The sequence below is a fragment of the Diadema setosum genome, chromosome 12 (assembly GCF_964275005.1).
Source record: "Diadema setosum chromosome 12, eeDiaSeto1, whole genome shotgun sequence".
Classification (NCBI taxonomy): domain Eukaryota; kingdom Metazoa; phylum Echinodermata; class Echinoidea; order Diadematoida; family Diadematidae; genus Diadema; species Diadema setosum.
The window spans coordinates 27,239,594-27,263,710 of record NC_092696.1 but is presented as its reverse complement, the minus strand read 5'-3'; the positions used below and the strand labels follow the sequence as shown (position 1 = coordinate 27,263,710).

At 37.2% G+C, this 24,117-nt stretch overlaps 1 protein-coding gene across 1 annotated transcript; it reads left to right on the top strand.

The window, feature by feature from the left end:
- Positions 1–9,214: 9,214 nt before the first annotated feature.
- LOC140235668 (prostaglandin reductase 1-like) lies at positions 9,215–20,499 on the top strand. The gene is made up of 9 exons (XM_072315688.1): positions 9,215–9,323; positions 10,443–10,488; positions 11,288–11,338; positions 13,061–13,228; positions 13,743–13,860; positions 14,354–14,509; positions 17,116–17,221; positions 19,518–19,636; positions 20,389–20,499. The coding sequence occupies exons 1-9, from the start codon at positions 9,215–9,217 to the stop codon at positions 20,497–20,499; spliced, it is 984 nt and encodes a 327-aa protein (XP_072171789.1).
- The last annotated feature ends 3,618 nt before the right edge of the window (positions 20,500–24,117 follow it).

Below are 24,117 nucleotides of genomic sequence, written 5' to 3'. Positions count from 1 at the left end.
TATCTCAGCCATTTCAAAACCATTTTTCATCAAATGAACTTTGAATTCCTCTTAGAATTAAAGGCTCTTTCATATTTCATAGAAGTTTTCTCATTATCTCAAAAAATTATCATCAAAAACTACGTTGCAAACCTGAAGCCCCGTCTCAACCGAAACTATACCAACCCTTTATGAAATTTATTCCATTGCTCTTGTCATTTTCTTCCCCTCATGTGTTATCTTATGTTTTGGACACATGGGTTTCATTCAGTTTCTGAGCTTTTGAACATCAAACATTTTCTCACTTTGTCACAACGAGCGACACTACCATGCTTATTGCAGAACGATCATGACAGATAATGATGTTATTATCGGGTAGTACATCCAATGGCATCATTTCACATATATAGCTATGGTATGCTATACTTACAATGTCAACAGTGCATTGTCTCTATCTTTTTGTAGTTCTTTAGTTTTGAACATTAGCTACTTTCAAAAGATGTCGAGAGAAAAAAATGTTATCTTTAAGATCTGATATGTTTCATTTTTATTGCAGATCAACATTAGAGAATAGAGAGAGAGAGAGAGGGAGAGAGAGAGAGAAGAGAAGGGTAAGGGAGAAGAGAGAGAAAGAGAGGGAGAGAGATTAAAAGAGAGGAAGAGGAAGAGAGCAATACATCATTCTTAAGATAAACAATGCCATGGCTGTCACAGTCAAAGTTGACATTTTGATGAGAAAAATATGTGCCTGGACCGTCAAGAGTGCGTACGATGATTGTGCAGTTTCTCTCTATTTTTTCTCCTTTATTTTCTCGACAAAATGGGACTATTTAACCTCTGAAAACCGTTATTCTCCCATTCTTATCAGCTGGGATGAGCATATTCTTAGATTCAACATTCTCACAATGTGAATTCTCTCTGAAGAGCAGTCACACAATGAATACACAACCATAAAATTCCCCTTATTCAACGTTATTGATAGTAAAAACTGTATACCTTCTAGATATACTGGTTGAATTTTTGCATAAGAAATGCATATGAAGCGTTCGGTTTAATTCAATTTTATGGCAGGTAAATCACGAAAGTGATCGGAATTGGCACATGAATGATATTTTGCCAATAGTGAAGGTCAAATAAATGATTTCAAGCAAAACACATCAATAGGCAAATACGTATACGGCTACGTATACTTCAGAATTGATGTTGTATTAACATTCAAAGGTACCGGACCCCCCCCCCCCCCAAAAAAAAAAAAAAAAAAAAAAATATATATATATCCTTCCACTTTCATTAGAGGGATGATAAAGTATTTGTGGAGATGAGGATTGGGCCTTTAACTTTTTGCAAGATACCAATAAACACTTATGAAATAGTACAGAGCATGCCATTCTAAGTGGAATTCTAAGTTTATTTCATGAAAATCGGCTTAGGATTGGCTGAGATATCCAAAAACAAAATCAAACAAATCGTGATCGTAATAAAAGATTGGTCCCACCTTTTATGAGGAATGCTCTGCTTTGGATATCTCAGCCATTTCAAAACTGATTTTCATCAAATAAACGTTGAATTCCTCTTGGATTTTTACGTGCTCTTTCACATTTCATATTAAAGAGGTTTCTAATAATATCAACAAAAAAATGTTAGAAACCTAAAGTTTGGTCTCAACCAAAACTATAAAAACCCTTTAATCCAACTTGCACATTGAAATTAACACAATTTGTTTATATCCATTCCGGGATAGAAGTTTGTTTGTTTGTTTGTTTGTTTGTTTGTTTGTTGTTGTTTTTACTTTAATAGCCAATATTATTCGATTTCGCGATGTCGACTTTAGCGAGGTGACTGTATGCGTTTCAGTTTAGGAATAGGAGTTTAGGAAGAATACAAGAGCGACTTTATAAATTTGACAATGAACGTCAACAACTAAAATGTAATTCACACCTTGTTAAAGTCAAGTTAGTATGGTGAAACAATACAACAAAAAGGAATCATTAGGAACCATTGAACACTGAAATGGAAATAAAGTGGGAAAGTTGTGGAATTTTGGAATAAACCCATTCTTCTTAGTAAATATTGAGAATTAAAAAAAAAAAAACATGTTGTCAGTTTTTAAAGCAATTAAAATTGTAACCTTAAATAGTGTCTCCAAATTCACACACAACATTCATCATTTTAACTTTGACATGGAATTTCAAGTAGACTGTAGATGTTGCAGTTTCAAATCCATAATCGATTTAAAAAAAAACCCAGAAATGACTGAACTATTTCTCTTTTTCAAAAGTCTCCATTAAGAGCATTCCCTTCCTAAGATTCCTTCATCACTATAGCCACATTCACGTGGCCGTAAATAGATTTTTAGCGTGATATGCCTTTCTTTTTTTCTTTTTTTTTGTTATCTCAGGGATATTTATTGTTACTACGTTGAAGAAACAAATGTCTATTCCAATGCTTGGCAGTGTCAACAAAGTAATCATTGTAGACACACCAACAGACCTGGGTGCCGAATATGCTCTTTGAGGCTCAAGTGGATAATTGTACTATGATAGATGAATATAAACAAGATGTGATGAATAAAGGAAATAAATCGATCCTTGCTCCGAGGGGAATTCACACAAATTTGTATATGTTATACGTTTTTGCAATCGAGGATCTGTCAAAGCTTTTAGCATCTGCGTTAAGTGTGCAACAGTTCAAAAACGTAAAGCTGAGGAAGAGAGATAGCCTTAGAGGAAATTTATGGACATTTAAGAGTGATTACAATGATTTTTTTAAACGAAACGTAATTCTAATTGATCACATACAACTACACCTACTGCTATTTTAGTCGTTGGTATTAAACAGAAACGTTATTCGAATAATGGTTGCATATCAAATTTAATTGCCGTGAACAACATATATTCTTTATCTATAAGGTATCTGCATTAAACATATCTTGACTGTAATGCTATTGGGTCTAGAAAAAAAAAAATTCTCATTTTAATAAGGGGGAGGGGGGCTGGCTACCTCCCGGCCCCCTGGGGACCACATGAAACACACAAACAACTTTGGAACCCCATCATCTCCTAAGGATGGTTCCCAGTAAGTTTGGTTGAAGTCTGCCCACTGGTTCTAAAGAAGAAGAAAAATATGTTTTTTTCCCAATGCCCCCCCCCCCCCGAGCTCAAAGGGGGCTATCCAAGGTATTGCTATGACTTATATTCTTCACCTTTAAATAATATCCACATACAATATATCTTGACTGTAACGCTTTTGGGTCTGGAGCACAAATTTCTCCCTATTTTCGGGGAAGGGGGAGGGGCACATGCATAACATGAACAAGCTTTTGGACCTCACCTCCCAAGGATGATCACCACCAAGTTTGATTGAAATCCAGCCACAGGTTCTGAAGAAGAAAAAGAAAATGTGTTTATCCCCCTTGGCCCCCACCTCATAACTTTCACCCTCTATAGGGGACCAAGGGGGCCACATATCTTCACTGTAGGCCTACCTCTTTTGAGTCCGGCGAAGATTTTTGAAAGTTTACCCTTTTCCCCCCTTAGGGGCCCTCCCCCTGGGCCCCCTGGTGCTACAGGCTCCACATGAACGACCTTGGGTCCCTACCCTCTCAGGATAATCCCCACCAAGTTTTGTTGAAATCCGCCCACCGATTCTGGAGAAGAAGATGAAAAAGATTACGGACGACGGACGACGGACGACGCACGACGCACGACGGACGATGGACGACGGACAAAAAGCGATGGCAATAGTTCACTTGAGCCTTCGGCTCGGGTGAGCCAAAAATCATTCTGACAGCCCCCTCCCCCATGATGCCGCCATTGCTAGGCACGCGTTTTAGCAGGAATAGCCGATCGAAGACAGCCCTGACCAGTGGCGGCTGGGGAGGGGGGGGGGGGGCGAATCGGCCGCCCCCTTTTTCTGTTTCATGACTTTTTTTTTTAAAGTCATCACGCAAATTCAGTCATCCAAAAAATTCGGCCGAATTTTCGTCCCCCCTTTTTGGAAATCCTGGATCCGCCAGTGCTGACGTTGTATTTCGTTGCATGCAAGCCTAGGCCTATTGTGCATTCATCTCGTCCCTCCTCGTGGGACCTTGAAGCTAACCAAAGCCATGGAATGGATCACAACACAGCGAGGAGGGCGGAAACTTGTCACCACATTTGTTTGTTTTTATTTCTGGAGGAAAGGTGCATCATTAATTGCTTTGCGCTAAGAAATCACGTTCATACATGGCACCAATGATTTCATGATTGATCCACGAATTATACCTATTTTTAACCCTCAGGCTGATACTTTTAATTGGTGCATGATTATCACAAGTCTTGACAAAGGGTTCCATCTATTTAGGCCAAATATCACATGTCATATTGATAAAAGATTGTATGACATTATAATTCAGATTAACATATTGTTATATTTAGTTACCTTTTAGTTTGTTTTCCGTGTTCTAAGGTTGTTTTACATGTTCAAACGTTATCAAATGAAATAGTGTTTAACAAAACTCGGTTTTCAATAAAGCTTTTTTTTGTTTTTGTTTTTTTGGAGTAAACTCAAATTATCCCATCTTCTGAGAGATTTGTGTTGGCCGTGCGGGTGTGCTTTCCCAGCGCTGTTGGAAGATATTACCATTTTACACGTTCAAGTCTCTTCAGGAACAAAATATTCACTCTTTTTTCTGTCGATTATTTCTCCGACATTAAGAATTGTAAATGATGTTCAGACAAATTCACAGTCAACATAACAAACGAAAATTGCAAACTAACATTACTGACAGTGACACACAGGATAAAGTAACTATCATAAGAATCTAAGATGAAAATCATGACCACATTAAAAAGGTACTTCTATTAACACATTCCTTATCATAATCAGGAATTGCAAAACGAAAAAGAAAATCATCAAAGAAAGGACATCTTAAAATAAAATAAAATAATGAAGAAAAACAGGTACATGCTGAGAAATGAACTCGTTTCCCCTCAAAAGCGATTTCCGCCATTGTGTTTAACTCTTCAGTAACTTTCAGTAATAAAATGGACCTGCGCTTCTACTTTTTTTCACATTACCTGTAGCGTGTATAATGGTTAAACTTTGTGCTGAGATTTCAAAAACTTTGTTATAAAGACGAACGTGTCTTAAAGGTAACGCCAATTTTAAGCAGGCTTTCATATCGATAGAATAATGTTTGTACACATATGAATTGAGTTTTAATTTAAAGGACGAAAAAATCTCTGTTCATTATAGGATTTTCCCCCGGGAGACGTCCCCGGGGCAGTTGTCAGGTGGAAGTTGTCCCCCGGGGGAGTGGTCCTCCGGGGGAGTGGTCCTCCGGGGGAGTGGTCCTCCGGGGGAGTGGTTCTCCGGGGGAGTTGTCAGGTGGGAATAGTCCCCGGGGGAGTAGTCCTCTGGGGGAGTTGTCCTGATACGAGTAACTATATATATGTCGTCCCTAAATCATATGGCATTAAAAATAATAACAGTGTTTTATACCCTGCAAAGCTTCCAAGTCAACAGACTTCGATTAATGAGACATGTTATAAAGTATGAAGAGATTTACGGGCACTATGCTCATTTAGCAGGCGAGGCAGAGCCATGCTTTTATTAATAGACCATATCGGGTGAGCACACATCCAAGTTGCAATGTCAACAAAGGTTATAGACTGCTCTATAAGTCAGGGAGAATACAAGCACAAAAGAGACAATTCTTTATGACACAAAGCTGAATTTCCTTACTGATCCGAAACGCCTATACAGGTACATAATAATGATACGTACAGCTTAAGAATAATCCTGATTCACAAAAATTATGTCATTAAATTCTAATTAAGGGTAAACCGACTAAACATGTTTGTCAGCAACATACGCCGCATGTGCACAGAAAATATTAGCATAATCTTTAACATAAGCGATTCATAAAAGAGAATGTTCAATATTTATGTGCGGTATTCTACTACTAGCAAGAACAAAATCAATATGATTATTAGTATTGCATATCAATCTTAAACTGGCGTGCGCAAAAGTTAAGGCAGAGCCTATCGAGACATTTTTTTTTTCTTAATCTATTTTCGAAATAACAATAGTACGTAAAGACAAATAGGAACAACGCAACCAAGAATGCTATATCTTTCAGTCGTCTGGTTTTACATTATATTATGGTTTACCTAAACACTCTCAGTTATCTTGAAAAGGAGAAGAATATATTCAGTGTATTGAAAACGCAATGACTCTGCATGTTTGCTTTTACTCAAATTCGAAAATAACCGTGCCACTCTAATGTGTTTGATAGTACTTACGTTGATAGCGGGGAGATAGTGAGGAAGCCTGTAGCGTCTCCACACAGTACTAGTATGTTCATAAATGTCAATATCACTCTAAGTGCAGACTCATTGTTTACTGAGGTGGCTGCATATCATTTTTTCTCCTCTCTCTACCACTAAACCCATCCACCAATGCATGCTCTCTTTCTCATGCTACAGCACTTACATTCACCTACCATTATTAAAGAGATTGTATAGTACTGGTTGAGGTGGGGATTCATGTTTTGAACATTCGTAAGTGAGATAATGAGAAACCTCTTATGAAATATGAAAGAGCATGTAATTCAACGTTTGTTTGATGAAAATTGGTTTTCAAATGGCTGAGAGATCCAAAAAAAAAATGATAATAATAAAAGGCGACAGGCCACGCCTTTTATTAGGATCTCTTTGTTTCACCTTGTTTTGGGATATCATTAGAGTAGATAGATTGTGGGTTATCATTATCATTATTTTTACTCTTATTATGAATGATTTCTTCTTCTATCTGCATGTCATGTACATCCAACTTTAAAATTGGGCGCACGGTATTAAAGTGCTTTTTTCCTTTCTTTCCTTCTCTTTGTGTAGGGAAACTTTTTTCTGTTTAATCCTGTAGGGCCTTTCATTTCGATAATTTTAATCTTTGTTACATTATTACCCTTTCTGTAATGCCTCTCATTTTTAATGCCACTCTCTCTCTCTCTTTTTTTTTTTGGATTAATTATGCGTTAATATGGGCTCAATGATGCATTGAATTGAGCAGAGCACAAAATGCATCTTATACCACTCAATTCTGTATGTTAATGAGAAAATACAACCTTTTTTGACTCACAATGACCCGTTTTCTGTGCACATCAAAAATGTACACCCATTTTTTTTTTCAATTTTTTTTTGCATCGCTGACAATCTCCCCTAAATTGTATCGATGGTTAACAGTCCTCAATCTACACACACTACGCCATCTGTGTCCTACCGTATAGTAGTCCTATATGCTTCAGATCACTTACAAGGCATTAAAAACCATTGTAAAAACCTTTAGGAGAATTTAAAAATTCTCCTTTGGAGCGAATTCCCCTTAATATACCTCGTTTTTAGATATATTTGTATATATATTTATAATGTTTTAATGTCAAAATGTCTCTGTATAAAAGCATTTTGTATGTAAAACAGGAAATATGTGTTGCTTTGTTAGACTCGAGGATAGCGAATAGCGATAATAATAATAATAATGGAGTCTTGTACTGCGCCATGTCTGTCACACAGTGGCACTCCTGGCGCAGAAAGGTAAGACCTCCTCCCACATTGCTTCATTCAGGAAAAGATCCCAATTGAAAAAAAAAAAAGCACAGTTACTGAAATAAAAAGGTATTACGTTCCCTCTTGAACAGAGGGAAAGAGGTCTCCATTCTCAGTTTCAAAGGCAATGAGTTCCAGAGAGAAGAGCCAGACTGGGTGAAAGCTCTGTTGCCCCATGGATGATGAGTACGGGGAACTCGAAGGGTGTGAGCAGTGCATGAACGAATTAACGATTTATGTCAATAAATGATTCTGCCAAAAATGTTGTTTGGTTTGTTCTTACGATATCTCTGAATGCCTTGACCTTACGATATCTCTGAATGCCTTGACCTTCTATATACGCTCAAAAGGGGATCACCCAATGCATATTTTGGTTCTCAAAGGTCAAGATGTCTGCGAATGCAATGTCATTGTTTGCTACGTACCTGGTATATCAACCTTAGGTCCATTGCCCGACATCTCCTGAATCTTCAACCAGTATAATAGGATATTACTGTACGGAGTGACTGGGGTGCGTTTTAACGCCATTTGAGGTCATCTTCGTGCAAATGTATAGGCTCGAAATTGTACTTTCATGACTAGTTATGCCCTGAATATTTCTGCAGAATGTGCCATTTTGACGATATTATCATGCCTTGAATAGAGGCTGTCGAAGGTGATATTACAAGCATATACATGAGCTGCTCTCCCAAATTAATCCATCACTAATCCCTTTTTTTATCTTAATGAAATCGCCATAATAATTATATGTGGGCAGTCTGTTAATTGTATGCATTTTACTGCCAAAATGTAACTTTTATTCTCCATGTTTTCAGTGGAGTTGCAACTGTGGCAGTCTACGCAAATGGGAAGTTAACCATAAGGCATATTTGACAACGCGCTGAGATAAGTTTTATGTCAACTATTAGTTATAAAGTGATATTTCAATAACTTATCTTGCTCCCAGCGACAAAACACTGGCTTACTTTGTGACAGAATATTCTTACTTCGTCAGGAAATTTTCCCTCGTATTCTCGCTTTCTCGTCCCTCACGATGAATATGTCATGATTGTGAAACTGCGATGACTGTTATACTGATTACACTCGTAAGATTTTTAATTATGTTCGAATGTATTGATAGTACACCTTATTGTTTTTCAAAAAAAAAATATATATAAACCGAATTTTTTTCATTTGTATATTCAATACTGAAAATTCTGAATGAATTGAATTGAAATGGAGATAAATTGAATAATGTAGAAATAGATGAAGTGAAATCCCTCGGGATTGATTGAACTGCCATCTACTTGGTGTCTCACGTGTATGTGCAGTATGTCTATACATCATCAGAGAGTGTGCGACTCCATTCTGAGGGTGTGTTGACCAATGTATTGTCGACGTGTACGCCGCGGAATGGATATGAGTCTGACGTCACACTGTGCGCTTTCTATTGTGTGTCATTTCTTCGCCCTACCGCTTTAAAGTCACGATCACTATCGTAAAATCAAGTTATCTCGGACCCATGCTCATTTGCGAGAAGCGTAATCGTCCAATCAAGGAGTGGTACCCGTTGACGAGGGATATATAAAAACCTGTTCCTTTTGAGAGGAATCACATCTTTGGCTCATCAGCATCATCCGTAGCACACAGCCAACCATCATCAGAAAGACGAGATGTCTGGCAAAGCTCGGAGGATCGTTCTCGCCAAGGCATTCGAAGGGAATGTGACCGGATCCAATTTTCGGCTGGAGTCGTACCACCTGCCAGCCCTAAAGGATGGTGGTAAGACGTGTTTCTATATTCCTCATAATCCCGTTAGCTCACGCGCTGCCCATTATCTGAAATTTAATGTGCATTGTGGGGTCAATGTAAAATATATTTGTACGTCCTGGCGTCATAAGACATCGTTATATTCTTATGAAACTGTTTTTAGTTGTTTTTTTTTTATTTTTACCAATAAAAAAAGTTGCGACCATTTTGATTTTGTTTATCCATTAGTAGATGAGTGATATTAATTTCTAATACAGCAAATCTTGAACAATAGCCTATGTGCAGTCGTACAATCCTCTTCCGATAAAGTTTTATGTTGGCTTACCCTATGTTCACATCTTAATGGTAGTCAAAATGTGTCATCAATATTATTAATATAGCATTGTCACTTAAAACGCAGTGTTTCAAATATTTTCAACCTCTTGCTGTTTTCTTTTCCAGTTAAGTTTATGTTTATCGTTAACTGCGCAATGCGCATTTTCGGACTTTATTACGTAAAAATCCTATCAGGGAAACGAAGAGATAAAGTCATACATTAGATATAAAGAAATACACTATGATCTTGGGTTGCAATGGATTTTTAATTCAAAGACATGGCAGAGGTTATCATCACAATAATGACATTGTTCTACTATCATCCTAATATCAACCACATAAAAAAAAAATTGTCTTTGTGCTTCGCGTTGATGATGACTATAAAAGTCAACAATAAGTCACGTATTATGAACATGCTTGCATGATTTTTCGCTAGCGATTTCTCTATATACAATTCAATTTGTATGCAAATCACCGTTGCGTACATATGACATGGGTCTACGCATTTCTGCTGTGTCATTGCCCAGATTAAAGTGCATAATTTCCAAATACATATATGAAATGAATTGAGTAAGTAGTCCGCTTGTTGGTGCAATAATATCAAAAATATGTGTATGTGTATAGAATGTTACATGAACATATATTTTATCTAGGCCTATTTACTTGAATAAGCCTAATATTTAAAGATTTGAGAATGGTAGCAATTTTATATGTAATCTTGTACACTTTAATACACAATGATTAATGCTGCATGCTAATTTGCATTTTATAGTCGTATATCAATTTCTTATTCTTGATACTATGTCTGTGTTTCAGAGGTACAGTTGGAGGCTCTTTACCTTTCTGTAGACCCTTACATGAGGTTAGTATTTTTAGGCAACTGTGATGCCTTTCGATTTCGATCAGTTATCATTACAATTAACTTTTATTTTATTGTTGTGTAATATTACAATTAATGTATTCAATTTCTGCAACATTTCTATGTTTCTGTTGGAAATGGAAAAAGTAATTGAATGAATGAATGAATGAATGAATACTTACAATGTAGGCCTATATATATGAATATTCCTTTGCTTCAATTTTTTTGACAAGGTACACAAAATTGTGCTATTGTTCTCAATGCAACATCGATATAGTATGAGAAGTAAGATTTGAATTAGATTGAATTGAATCACTAATGAAACGTTTCAAAGCGACAGCATTTTACTTATCCATGGTCCACTCTAGAGTTATTTCAAAATGTGTATGAAATGATATTACTGTTTCTTTTGCCATTGCAATATTGTTTTAAAGAAACAATAAGGAAGGAGAAACAAAGTGGCACATGATATCTTCTCTCGGTGTCTAATCAACTCAAAATCTGTGTATTTTTGTGTTAGCCAATTTTTAATCAATCAGTAATTATACTTCCTCATGGATAAACATCTCTTTCAACTGCTTTAAAGAATTACTATGTATGTTAAAAATCCAGACTGTTTTGGCTTTTTAGTTGCCCTCTTCATTCGAAAAATCAAATTCCTTTTTTGCATACTGGTGTGGAGACAAAACAACTCTGGTTAGAGTGAAGATGTCATTTTGTAGCAAAGCTTATGAAATCGTCGCTCTCTATATTTTCATCCTCCTTTCGTTTCTCGACACCAACCATTCTTTCTCTTTCGCAGGGTTTGGCCAATCAAAGTGGACGATGTAATGGTTGGAGAACAGGTTGCCAAGTAAGTTTTCCGCCAAAGAATATCATCGTTTCTTAATGATATTCCAGTAACCATTCGGGGACGGATTTTTGATTTAAAACTGCACGATAATGAGCAACGTGAAAACTTTGTGAAATCGTTTATTTATATGATTTACTGACGATGTAATGTTTGGAGAACAGCATTGCCAAGTAAGTATGTTGGCAAAGAATACCAACGTTTCTTACTAATATCCCCGCAACCATTTGGAGACGGACATTAATGATTTAAGAATGCTTGATATTGAGGAATGTGACAACTTTGTAAAATCGTTTATTTATATAATTTACTGACTGGTTAACTGATGACAAGTTCAGGTATACCAAAAATAGCTATTTACATATTTGCGGTCATTTTGATCACTGAAGCTTGATTAAAATACAGGTGCAAAAAACAACACAAATTTACCAATTGGAATGCTTCACGTTCTGATAACACAAAAGAAATTCATTAATGGAAATATTCAAGTTCTGATGCCATTTTTGAATGGGAAATATTAGAAACAGGTGGCTTGCAGTATAAAAGTTCCACAAAACATTGTGTAAATGCTCTTCTTTATCCGCATCTATGGGTTCATCTTTGATGTTCGTGCGCATGTAGCAGTCGACGAAATTTCAAGCCAGGAATAGAAAGAAAAATAGATGAATGAATAGGCAAAAGCAAAAATGCTGAGTACAGGGATTGGCATGAAAAGTTAGGCCATTGATTGTAAAAGAGGTACAATGTATCTTGATATCTCATTGGCCCATTCACGCTGTACAAAGAAATAAGCCAGGCACACTCTATGGGATTAGCGCGCAATTTCACGTGATGTGCGTGGTAAGATGGCGGTGTGGTGACTTCAAAGCGATAGCCAATAACATATCTTGATATTTCCTATTCTAGATAGAGATAAGTGAGCTCGGCAGACTGATAAATTAATCCAACATGTATCGATAGGTCGAACACATTTCATTTCCTTTCATTTCATTTCATTTCATTTCATTATTTTCATTTATTTATTTTCCACATCAACAATGATACAAACTTATTAGAAGTAACAATAGATTGTACAAGCAGGTGAATAGGTATCCGGATATAAAGTAACTACAAACAAGCAGATTGTAAGTCTACATGACATAGATATCAAACAACCATAATATATACATGTATCAACAAATCTTATATAGGGATAAGATTCGCACCTGCAGAAAATGATATTCATGCACATAATATACAATATCATTTTGATCTTCATGACATCAATGCGAATATAAATTGTAGGCCTACTTACTGCATAGGTGAGAAAGAAAGTATACATACAGAAAGATAAAAATAATATAAAAATGTAGAGATGACTGACCTGACAAACAGAGTAAAAAATGTACATCTTACTGGTAGACTTGGAAAATGAGATGGTTTATGAACAAGGAGAATATAAGACATAATAACTGGACGAAAAGATACAAATAATATGATTGTCTATTCTGATAGGTTTTAATTATCACTGTTGACATTGCCTTTTGAGTCTCAGGAGTGGTGACTCTCGCTCGTTCCTCCGTTGCCAATTTCGAGATGATGTATACTCAAATCTTGCACTTGTCACTGCAGCAATAATGGCGAAAAAGAAAAAACGACGGAAAGAATCACTCACGTAAGTCAGATACATGTCAAATTTCGCCGTCTCTTAGTCTGAATGCATGTTTGCTCTCGTCTCACCTACAGGGTTGTCAAGAGCAAAGATCCAAAGGTCCCCGAGGGTTCCATCGTCCAGGCCCAGACGGGTTGGACATCCGGGTCTATTGCCAAAGGGAATGACGTCACGATCGTGGCAGACTATCCGGATCCTGATTGGCCAAAGTCGCTGGCACTTGGCACTCTGGGAATGCCAGGGTAAGTGAATGATTGATTGATTGATTTGTATTTTTTTTCCCCACTTTGAGTTCTCAAAAGTATGAAACAAACATAATTAAGTTACAATGGTTATTTAAATCATTACTATACATGACTGATTGTACAATGATACTTTGTCCACATTTTGTACAAGAAATAATTTAAACAATGATATATGTTCTGACAAAATCACTTGAAAAAATTGTAGTCCAAAGAACCAATGCGGGAGAGACAATGAAATCACAAGCACAGCTTGTGTTACTTATAGTCCCCCGGATAAAAAACAAAAACAAATCAAGTGACATCATTATGAGACACATATAACAATAAACAGAATATGTATTGGAATGGCATAACTGGTGATGGTCTTCATTTTGGTTTGTCAGCAGAATTAAAATTTAATTTGCAACATATATATATATATATATATATATATATTTGTTTAGTGTGTTTGATTACTGGTTATTCGGGAATCTTCTCCGTCTCAACGTTTACTTTAAATATCTCAAAACAGGAAGACCGCCTATCTGGCTTTCCTCGACATCTGCAAGCCACAGCCCGGAGAGACGGTGGTGGTCAGTGGTGCGGCCGGAGCGGTCGGGGCAGTGGTCGGTCAGATCGCCAAGATCAAGGTCAGTAATGAGACTGGTGAAAGGAGCGAGTTTTATTTGTTTGTTTGTTTTTTTGTTTGTTTGTTTGTTGTTGTTTTTTACTTCATTTTCCGTTAAAGCGTCACCGCAGGTGTTAGAGCGCTACATCATATTTCCCGCGCGATGATGATTGGCTAAAATATGATACACGTGTATCATACAGCAACATCGATGTCTTGAATCTCAGAGCATGAAGACAAGTTGAATATTTCAGTGCTTGTTGATGAACTTGTCGATCCGATCTAAATGATTTTCTGAACGTGAAAAATGTTAACGGAATGGTTAAATATTACCTCTAACCCTCTATTGTAATTAATGATTGCTCTCCAATTCGACTATTTCAGCTATAGGAGCTATAGGAGTCGACTATGGACATTCGAGCCATGACCTTTACCTGTTTAACCAACTCTGCCGGAAATACGGATTTTTTTTGAATTCTACAATCTAAAACTGCCTTCGATTTCTCATTTCAAAGGGCTGTAAAGTCATCGGCTTCGCAGGTTCTGAAGCAAAACTGAAGTACCTGAAGGACCTGGGCTATGACATCGCCCTCAACTACAAGACCATCAAAGACTTGGACAAGGCGATCAAAGAAGCAGCGCCAAATGGCGTTGACTGTTACTATGACAACGTGAGTATCAAACGTTCATGCTCTTACATATCTCGGTGTAACTTGCCTCCCCCTCCCCCAAACACACACACACACACACACACAAAGACATACAAAGAATATTGCTGAATGAGAGTTTCCAGATGAAGACAACTAACTGCAATACATTGCTGTATAAATGATGATGAAAATACGTTTAAAGGGACATTCCAGGCGATTTTTATAATTTGACATCATGTAGTACATAAGTCAACAGTTCCATGTATAGATTTGTGGAATTTATTGTGGTTCTTGAACAGAGAATCAATACTTTGAAAAACCTTAAACGAATTACACTGAACAAGGATGATGACATAGGAGGTTCACATATTCCAGAAATGTAGCAGTGTAATTCCATTACAATACCGCTTGCTTGCGAGTTCACCTGTGTATAATCTATGCATGCTTTCTTCTTTTGTTCTGCTTCCAGGAGCCCCAAGTCATGCATTCTAATGGGAACCTGCCATGTCATCATCCTTGTTCATTGCAATTTGTTATAAATTTCAAAAATTTTGTTATTGTTCATCCAAATTATCATAAATACTGAAACTCTGTCCTCAGTATAACTAATTTATAGTGATTCAAATGTAAAAATATGAAAATCATCCGGAGGTCTCCTTTAAACGTTTATTTCTCTCTCCTTATGATGCTTAGGATGATTTTGATTATGAGATAGGAGAACAAGACGGTACAGAAGAAGTTCAACTAATGTTATTTCTCTGCTGTTTCGATGAATAAACTGCTTCATACAAATTTCCACTAATGATGGCATCCTGAAATTTACTATTTATACTTCCGTTATCAACGCTATAAATTTTACGATTTTCTTCGACATCATCACAAATAGACTCTTCTGTAATTCTCAGGGCTCAGTTAATTTTGCGGAAAGTTTTGTTGCAATCTTGAATTCACATCTAGGGTCTACACTGTCAGTACAATGGGTTGTAGTTAACACGGGTGATGATATGTCTTATTGATTTTTTCCCTCTAGAATCAAATGAATGGAAAACAAGACCCTTAAAATGCATCAGAGAAATTAAACGAAAAGCATGTGATTAAGTAATGAAATTCGCGGATCTATTATTATTATTTTTTTAATAGAAATAGACTTTTGCTGCTATAAAGGAGCAGGCCTGATTTTCCTGAACGCACATTGCGCCTTTAAAATTCGAATTTTGTGTTTTTTAGGCAAAGTCCATTGTGACCATGTAAATACGGTGATAATACAGGGTATTGACAGATTTTATGTTAATGTGGATAAATACCCTTCACGGTCACAGCAAGTCCAACGCCAAATTCACTCGCATTATAATAAATCGCTGGACTTTAGCCCCCGGCCTTGGTTGGTTCGTGTGCGTCCTTTGCTTGGGCATACAATGTACGTTGATAATTCGTTCAGTAAGTGCGTAGGCGTCCGTCGCTTTCTATGTATAGGTCCTACGCTCCACCGTGACTCAGCGACTTTTCAAATCGCTCTCGCATTATAATATAATTATGCTGATAATATGCGACTGGCTGAACTTTGAACGACTGCATAATATTTGTGACTTTTTTTCTATATAAATGTGCACACTGTAATATGATGACGGTGCAGATTTCAGTCAGCATGCACTCTACCATTCTGCATGATTTCCACGTGGCTGTGGACAACTATGCTCAGATCCATCACTGTCCATTGGGGCTTGAATATCTTACAGAAACTATTACTGTGTAATGATTGTGGACTTTGGGTTCTAGGTCTTTGCAGGTATATACGGGTCAAATTAGTGTATAGCACATGTGATATATGAAATACTGTACTATATATTCGTGGCATGAAATTTTCGCGAACTGCTAGTGGTATTCAATGCACTTGTGTAGGTAAGAACTTTCGCGAGTGCATTTTAATTTCGCGAATTTCGTGAGCGACAATGTTTGCGAAATTAAGATGCACGCAAACATTCCCCGTTTTAAAGTAATTCGAATTAAGGTGATAAGAAGGGGGAAATAGGTAAATCTAAACCTACGAGAGACAGAAAGGGGGAGGGGAGAGAGAAGAGAAATGGACAGACCAACAACAACAACTAAGATGGAAATAAGAGACAATTAGAAAGGTATGTTGAAGTAGAAGTGTGCATATCTTCTTATTTAAGAGCACAAAACAAGTGTTATGTTTTTGCTGCTATGAAAGTATACATTCATCATAACAAGGTGCGCAAAACAAGATCCAATAAAATACAATAGTAATAATTGATATCATCTCTTCAAACATAACTAACAATTTTTGACCCTCAAAAAAAATTAAAAACCTAAACCTAACATAGGCCTATATGGAAAGATGTAGACCCCTATAATTCTACGCACTCACAAACACGCACAAACATCCTCACACACGCACGAACACACACACGAACACATACACACAGACACACACACACACACACACACACACACACACCCATGCAAAACTGTCGCTACGCTCCTCCTGAGGACAAATAAAATGTTTCATTAGTACCCTAGCTGTCCTCAGTCGCTTGCGAGTTGATAGCCACTGATAGGTTTCATGTTTTACTCACTTACATACAAATCCTGATGCTTTCTGTATACAGGTAGGAGGAGAGTTTTCCAGCACTGTTATCTACAACATGAACGTCCGAGGACGGGTTTGTGTGTGTGGTTCCATCAGCGCCTACAACTCCGCTGCTCCCCCGAAAGGTTCGTTTGCAGAGTTTCAGGATTCTAAAGGAGTGTCATAGATTAGAATTAAGAGACTAATAAATCACAAGGAGGGATGGGTTTAAAGGTCGTATATCCCTTTTGCAAACCTCACGAGAGTTTGCATAGTTGAAGAGTAATGTTTCCCAATGTAGTGTGTAAAAATGTTACGGTAATATACCACACTGTTTTAAAAAAAGAAGAACAAATCAGAATGGAGAAGAAATGCTATCTTACCCCGTGTCAATTGAGATAACGCACTTCCGTTAAATCCAGTCCAGTAGCCTACATGTTTAGTACTTCTTTGGTCAAGATGTTTTCCTACGATGTCCCGGCCTGTCGGCCCAGATGTATAATTTGGTACCTTACACCGCTAGGGTAATGATAATGGTAAAGCCCTCCGGTATAGAGAAGTGAAAACGCTTAAGGAAAGCCTGATCAGTCTACTCTTCCTTAAAAAAAAAAAGTTGTAGAAAAACTGCTGAAACGCACTTTCCAATAAACTAAAGAATAATGTAGAAGGATAGCTTTTTCAGAAAATACGAACAACTCAACATTGACTCGGTTGACCCATTCCACCTTTTCTGATTCTTCACATAAAATCAAGGGGTCTGACTTTTTGTCGGTTTTGTGATGCACGGTCACATATGATTGAGAGACTAGTCACAAGGAAGGTGGACTTAAAGGTCGTATACGCTTTTACAAACCTCATGAGATTTTGCAAAGTTGAAGAGTAATTTTTTCCCATGTAGTGTATAGAAATTTTACGGTAATACGCCACGCAGGTAAAAAAGAAGAAAAAGAAAGGAAATCTTTTGCCCCGCGTCAATCGAGGATACGCACTTCCGTTAAATCCAGGGGTGCTGTTCGTTATTCCGAAGGTTCGCTATTCCGAAGGTTCGTTATTCTGAAGGGTCGTTAATCCGAAACACGCAAATTCCCTATACCTACAGGTTCGTTAATCCGAAAATTTGTGGCGTTTTTCCGAAGATTGGTTAGTTCGAAAATGAAATTCGGAACAATGAACCTTCGGAATAACGAATCTTATAGGAATAAAGAGCCTTCGGAATAACGACCCTTCGGAATAACGAGCTGTAACCAAATCCAGTCCAGTACGTGCTTAATACTTCTTTGGACAAGATGTTTTTACCTACGATATCCCGGCCTATCGGCCCGGATGTATAATTTGGTACCTGTCACTGATAGGGTAATGATAATGGTAGAGCCCTCCGGTAGACAAGTGAAATCAGTAAACATGCTGAAGAGGCTATACCCTGGATAAAGAAGACTATAAGTGATATTGTATTCCTGCCTTGCAAAACCAACAAAGATAGTCGTCAGACATGGATTTTTTTAGTAAAAAGCTGATTCTGAAAGAGAAGATTTTAAGCTTCAAAATTATATATATGTCAATTCAAATGAATTCTTCTTACCCATTTGAATATTGTAAAAAACAACAACACACAAACTGTCGAAAATGTGAACTGAGAAAAGAGGCACTAAAGTAGAGGGTTTATTCAAGCATCTAAGTCGTACTGGCTGTGCGATCAATGGGACAAAAAAAAAAATGTGAATATAAATTACCGGAGTAACAACGATAAGGGGAATATCAGATTACGGTAAAATTGATCATACTTGATTAACACATTCTCTCAATGATTAATGCCAACTTTAAAAGCAGCAGCATCATTGGTTCTAAAGTTAAATTACGGTTGAAAATAAAGAGCACGCACAGTCTGTATCTTTTTTTTTTAGAAATGAAAAGGGGAATCTACAAGACAGACCTAGACCCCGTTTACAGTGCGGGGCCGGGCTCGGCCGCGGCCGAGCCCGGCCTCAATTGCCAGGCCAATTTTGGCCTCGCATTTGGCCTTTTGCGCGTTTACACTGCAGCGGGGCTGGGCTCGGCCGCGGCTCGGCCGCGGCCGAGCCTCGCACTGTAAACGGAGTCTGAATCACACTATTGTAAAAAAAAAAAAAAAAAAAAAAAAAAGTGTTCGAGAAAAAAACTGCTAAAAGACATTTTTCTGTTCGTTTTCTGATCCCAAACTTTAACATAATGTAAACAAAGAATTGCTCTTTCAGAAACTATGTAAAACTCAAGACTGGCTAGATTGATCCATTTCACCTATTTTCAGTTCTCACACGAAATCAGCGCGTGCGACTTTTCGTTGCTTTTGTTATGCACGGTCACAATATAGATTGCATGTATTATGACAATATCGGAGCGTGCTGAAAATTTCGGCTTAAATCATTAACATTCATCCGCCTCTGATGTTGTTGTCATCATCCATAGCTACTTCCCTCCAACTCGCCATCAATAAGAGCAGACTGACCATCACTGGATTCCTGATCTTTGACCACTACGACCGCTACGACGAGGCCCTTCAGGCCCTGATCGAGTGGGTCAAGGAGGTAGGTCCATAGGACACTTTACTAGCCTATGATCACCATTGATGAAACGATATCAATGGCGATGATCATGGTGATGATGGCGGTGGTGATGATGACGATGGTGATGATTATGATAATCGTCGGTTATCATTTTCATGATTTTTTAATTGTTAGGCATAATATAATTATGATAATGATATTGAGCATAATTATGATGATGATGACTATTATATAATCATTATCAATATCATTAGCATTACTATCATGTTATGGGTAGAAGCAGTAGTAGTATGTGGTAGTAGTAGTAGTAGTAGTAGTAGTAGTAGTAGTAGTAGTACACCGTAGAAGTAGTAAAAAAAAAGGGTGGTCACGTGAAATGAAATTATGCTGTTTTAGTGTGAGCATTGTTCCCTTCAGCCATGTTAGCAAAACCAGATAATTGCTTATAATCTGCTGCGCACTCAGGGTTCGTGATAATAACGATGAAAGTAGAGGGGAACTGGCACCTTTTACGTACCCCTATAGTTCCTTCTTACAAAACTTATTTCTAATGTATATTATCTTGTTTCTAATGTATATATGTTTATGATATAATTCCTGATTTATTCTGTGTTATGTTTTGCTGGAAGAAGAATGAGAATGAAAGTTATTAGACTGAACTGAACTATAGAAAGATTACTTATCATTTTTTTTAATGCATCATTTATCCTACCTATTTTTTCATTTATCTATCCTTATTTTAATCTTTCTTTTTGTATTCATCTTTGTGACAGGGTAAGATCAAGTATAAGGAGCACGTGACCCAGGGCTTCGAAAATATGCCTAAGGCCTTCATGGAACTCTTCTCTGGTTCCAACTTCGGGAAAGCCGTTGTCAAGGTGTAACCACGCCCTCATGCGTCCGCTCGGCAGTCAACTGCTGAGTATTAACCACACCACGGACTTCTCATTAGTAGAAGCGAGATGAGGTGACGTCACAAGTACACTTTGATAAAAAAACGACAACAAAACAGAGGACTCGTGTCACGCTATCTCGTTCTGAATTGAAGTTTTCCCGGCGATAACACAACAACAAATGTGATGGGAACACAAAATGCAGCGTTCGTAATTTATGTCTGTGCTGAAGTGCAAAATAGGCCTATAGCGCGCCCACTACCAGCTCTTGGGAGGCATTTCTTCGATGCTATTAGTATTCACAATCAAGCGCGTCAAACTGATTTGAAATTTGAGTATCAGGCTTGTCCAGGATACCTATGGTGCTTGCACGATAACCCATACGACCTCTTCTCTTCCTATATCTCGGGTATTTTCATGTTATGACCAGTCAAGAATTCTCCCAAAGGTCGCCGTTAGGACTTCATGAAAAAGAACGCCATGATGTGACAGGGTCCACTTATGCATAGAGCGCATACCTTTTAGGGGGCTCATTAGCATTCTCATGACGTCAACAATACATCCCACGACTTCGCTGTATCGACATGCTTGTGGTTCTGTGTGAGATTGCGCATACCATGGCACGAAGCAAAAGTCGAGTACGTACACATGAAGCCAGCAAACAGCGCCCCGGTTCTGTTTGGTGCGGACAGTGTTTGTAACTATGGGATCAACCTCCTCCAGTTACTTGTAAGATTTCCGTGGTCATGGCAACAAGCCAACTTCTTTGGATTTTCATTGAATAATGATGGAATACAAAACGAGTGTAACATTAGTATAAATAGGTATTAATTCAAAAGAATTCATTCAGTGGTGAAATTTCTTTTTTTTTTATTTTGTCGAATAGTTTTGATCATCAATTGATTACACATTTCTGAAATTAGACGCATTTAATTCTTCTAATTCCCATGTGTTACTCGTCGAACGATGAATCTAACCTATAGTACGTTGATCATTACTGTTTTGTGAAGATGTAAGTGAATGTTCCTTGCACACCTTTGCTGTATAAGGTGAACAAATTTAGTACTACTGATACAAAACCGTTATTAGAATTATCACATGGTGATAAAGTGATGTTTGATAATCACTATATCTCGAGGAAGGAAAGAGAGGTGGATTTTTGATCGCCTCACTACTTAAGTCTCCCTTACTTCGCATTCCCGGTATTCATGGTAACTAAATTTAGTTACGTCAACTGCTTTACGAAACATAAAAACATATAAACAAAATCAACCTTGGTGTTAAGTCTCCCTTACTTCGCATTCCCGGTATTCATGGTAACTAAATTTAGTTACGTCAACTGCTTTACGAAAGGAGACTTTGATCGTTTCCAATAATAATTCCGAATAATGCATAATACAATTGAATACATGGAAATGAAAACAGTCTAGGTCAAAATTTAGCCATCAACTATGGAGACCCCATGCGAAGTAATGAAAATATAGATAATCGTTCCAATGACTGCTTAACATTTCACTTTGTATACAAAACATATCCATAGATAGTAATTCTAGTCCATGGATAGGTAGCACAGCTAACATCTATATGATTATATACATGACGGTTATATATATATAATACAGTATTGCCAGCAAAGCTTGCACAGAGACGCGGCTGTGATGTTGGGTAGCACCCCTTTAACTAAGCTTTCGGGCGATAATTGCCCTTCTACAGAATCTACAATGACAATAAAAACATATAAACAAAATCAACCTTGGTGTTAAGTCTCCCTTACTTCGCATTCCCGGTATTCATGGTAACTAAATTTAGTTACGTCAACTGCTTTACGAAAGGAGACTTTGATCATTTCCAATAATAATTCCGAATAATGCATAATACAATTGAATACATGGAAATGAAAACAGTCTAGGTCAAAATTTAGCCATCAACTATGGAGACCCCATGCGAAGTAATGAAAATATAGATAATCGTTCCAATGACTGCTTAACATTTCACTTTGTATACAAAACATATCCATAACTGAAAACAACATCAGGATTGTATTTGTTTGTTTGGTTGTTTTATTCAAAACTCTGTCTAATGGACTTGGGTCTTTCTTATATTTAGGCATTTGATTTTTAAACCTTGATGCTATACGACGGTTGTGCTACCTATGTTATCAATATGTAACCATGGTAACACATCATCTTCAGACCAAGATGAGATGAAGGTTCTACTGTTTTTCTCTACAAAATGCGAGAACTGACAAACTCATTAAGAAGAATGTTTCACCTTCTTGCCTTCTCGCATTGCCCATCTCAAAAAGGAGAAAGGGGGCCAGAAAGGATTATCAAACATAAAGTTTTGCGAAGAAAGTCGTCTATTTGCAGAGTATACAAACCCATAATAAGAGGCATCCACCACAATTTCACACGCTGAAGTTATTGTAAAATGAATTACGGCAAGAATGACAGAAAATGGAAAGGATGTTAAAGAATGGAGACCCCTTTTCCTCCCCTTTTGGGCAAGTAAAATAAATGTGATAATCTGGTACCGTGCGGCAGACGTTTCGGAGTAAAATATACTGAGTGTGCACATTAATCTGCTAGTGGAGAAGTGTCAGCGGCTATGGCGGTGTACCTTTTGAACCATTCTTACTGGGCTTTTTATTTTATTGTCATTTTGAAAAAAGAAAAATCACTCTTATTCCTGCAGTCACACTCAATCTTAAATCGTCCCTCCCCTTCAACTATATCATTCTCTATCCCTCTTCTCTTTGTCTCTCTATACATCAACACGAAATTGTGATGATTTTCAATTACTTTGGTGTAGTTACTAATAATGTAGTTATCGATATACAGTGCATGCTGAAATACTTTGTTGGAATTTAGATGAAAATGATGTGAAATAATTGATTTTGGACATTGCGATTACGCATTTTCGCTCAGCCATCAACAAAAACAGAGGTAAAAATTGTTTTTGTAGGACTCGTGACTACTTTCCTATCTACTTTCGAAAGTGCGGCTTTATTTTCGTAATGCTATCACTTATCAAGAAAAGAAGGTATATTATCAAGATGGTTATATACTTTTGTAATGTATGTTATATGCTTCGGAATCATGGCTAGTAAAATGATGAAGACAAGAATCGGCTTTTTTAGCGTTGCCTGTAATGTTTCATTCGTTCTTTTCTTTTTTACCCTTTTCGGCAAAAAGTATAATGTTTTCTAGATAGTAATTCTAGTCCATGGATAGGTAGCACAGCTAACATCTATATGATTATATACATGACGGTTATATATATATAATACAGTATTGCCAGCAAAGCTTGCACAGAGACGCGGCTGTGATGTTGGGTAGCACCCCTTTAACTAAGCTTTCGGGCTAATTGCCCTTCTACAGAATCTACAATGACAATAAAAACATATAAACAAAATCAACCTTGGTGTTAAGTCATACTAAACTTTACTATACTTAATTCTATACATTCAAAAATGTACAGAACATAACAATAAATACAAATCGTACAAAATTACAAAACATTTTCAACAATTCCAAATAACGAACAAACATAATATTACTAAATAAATTCACAAAACGGAATTTACTCTGTTACTGCTCGGTACGGTCT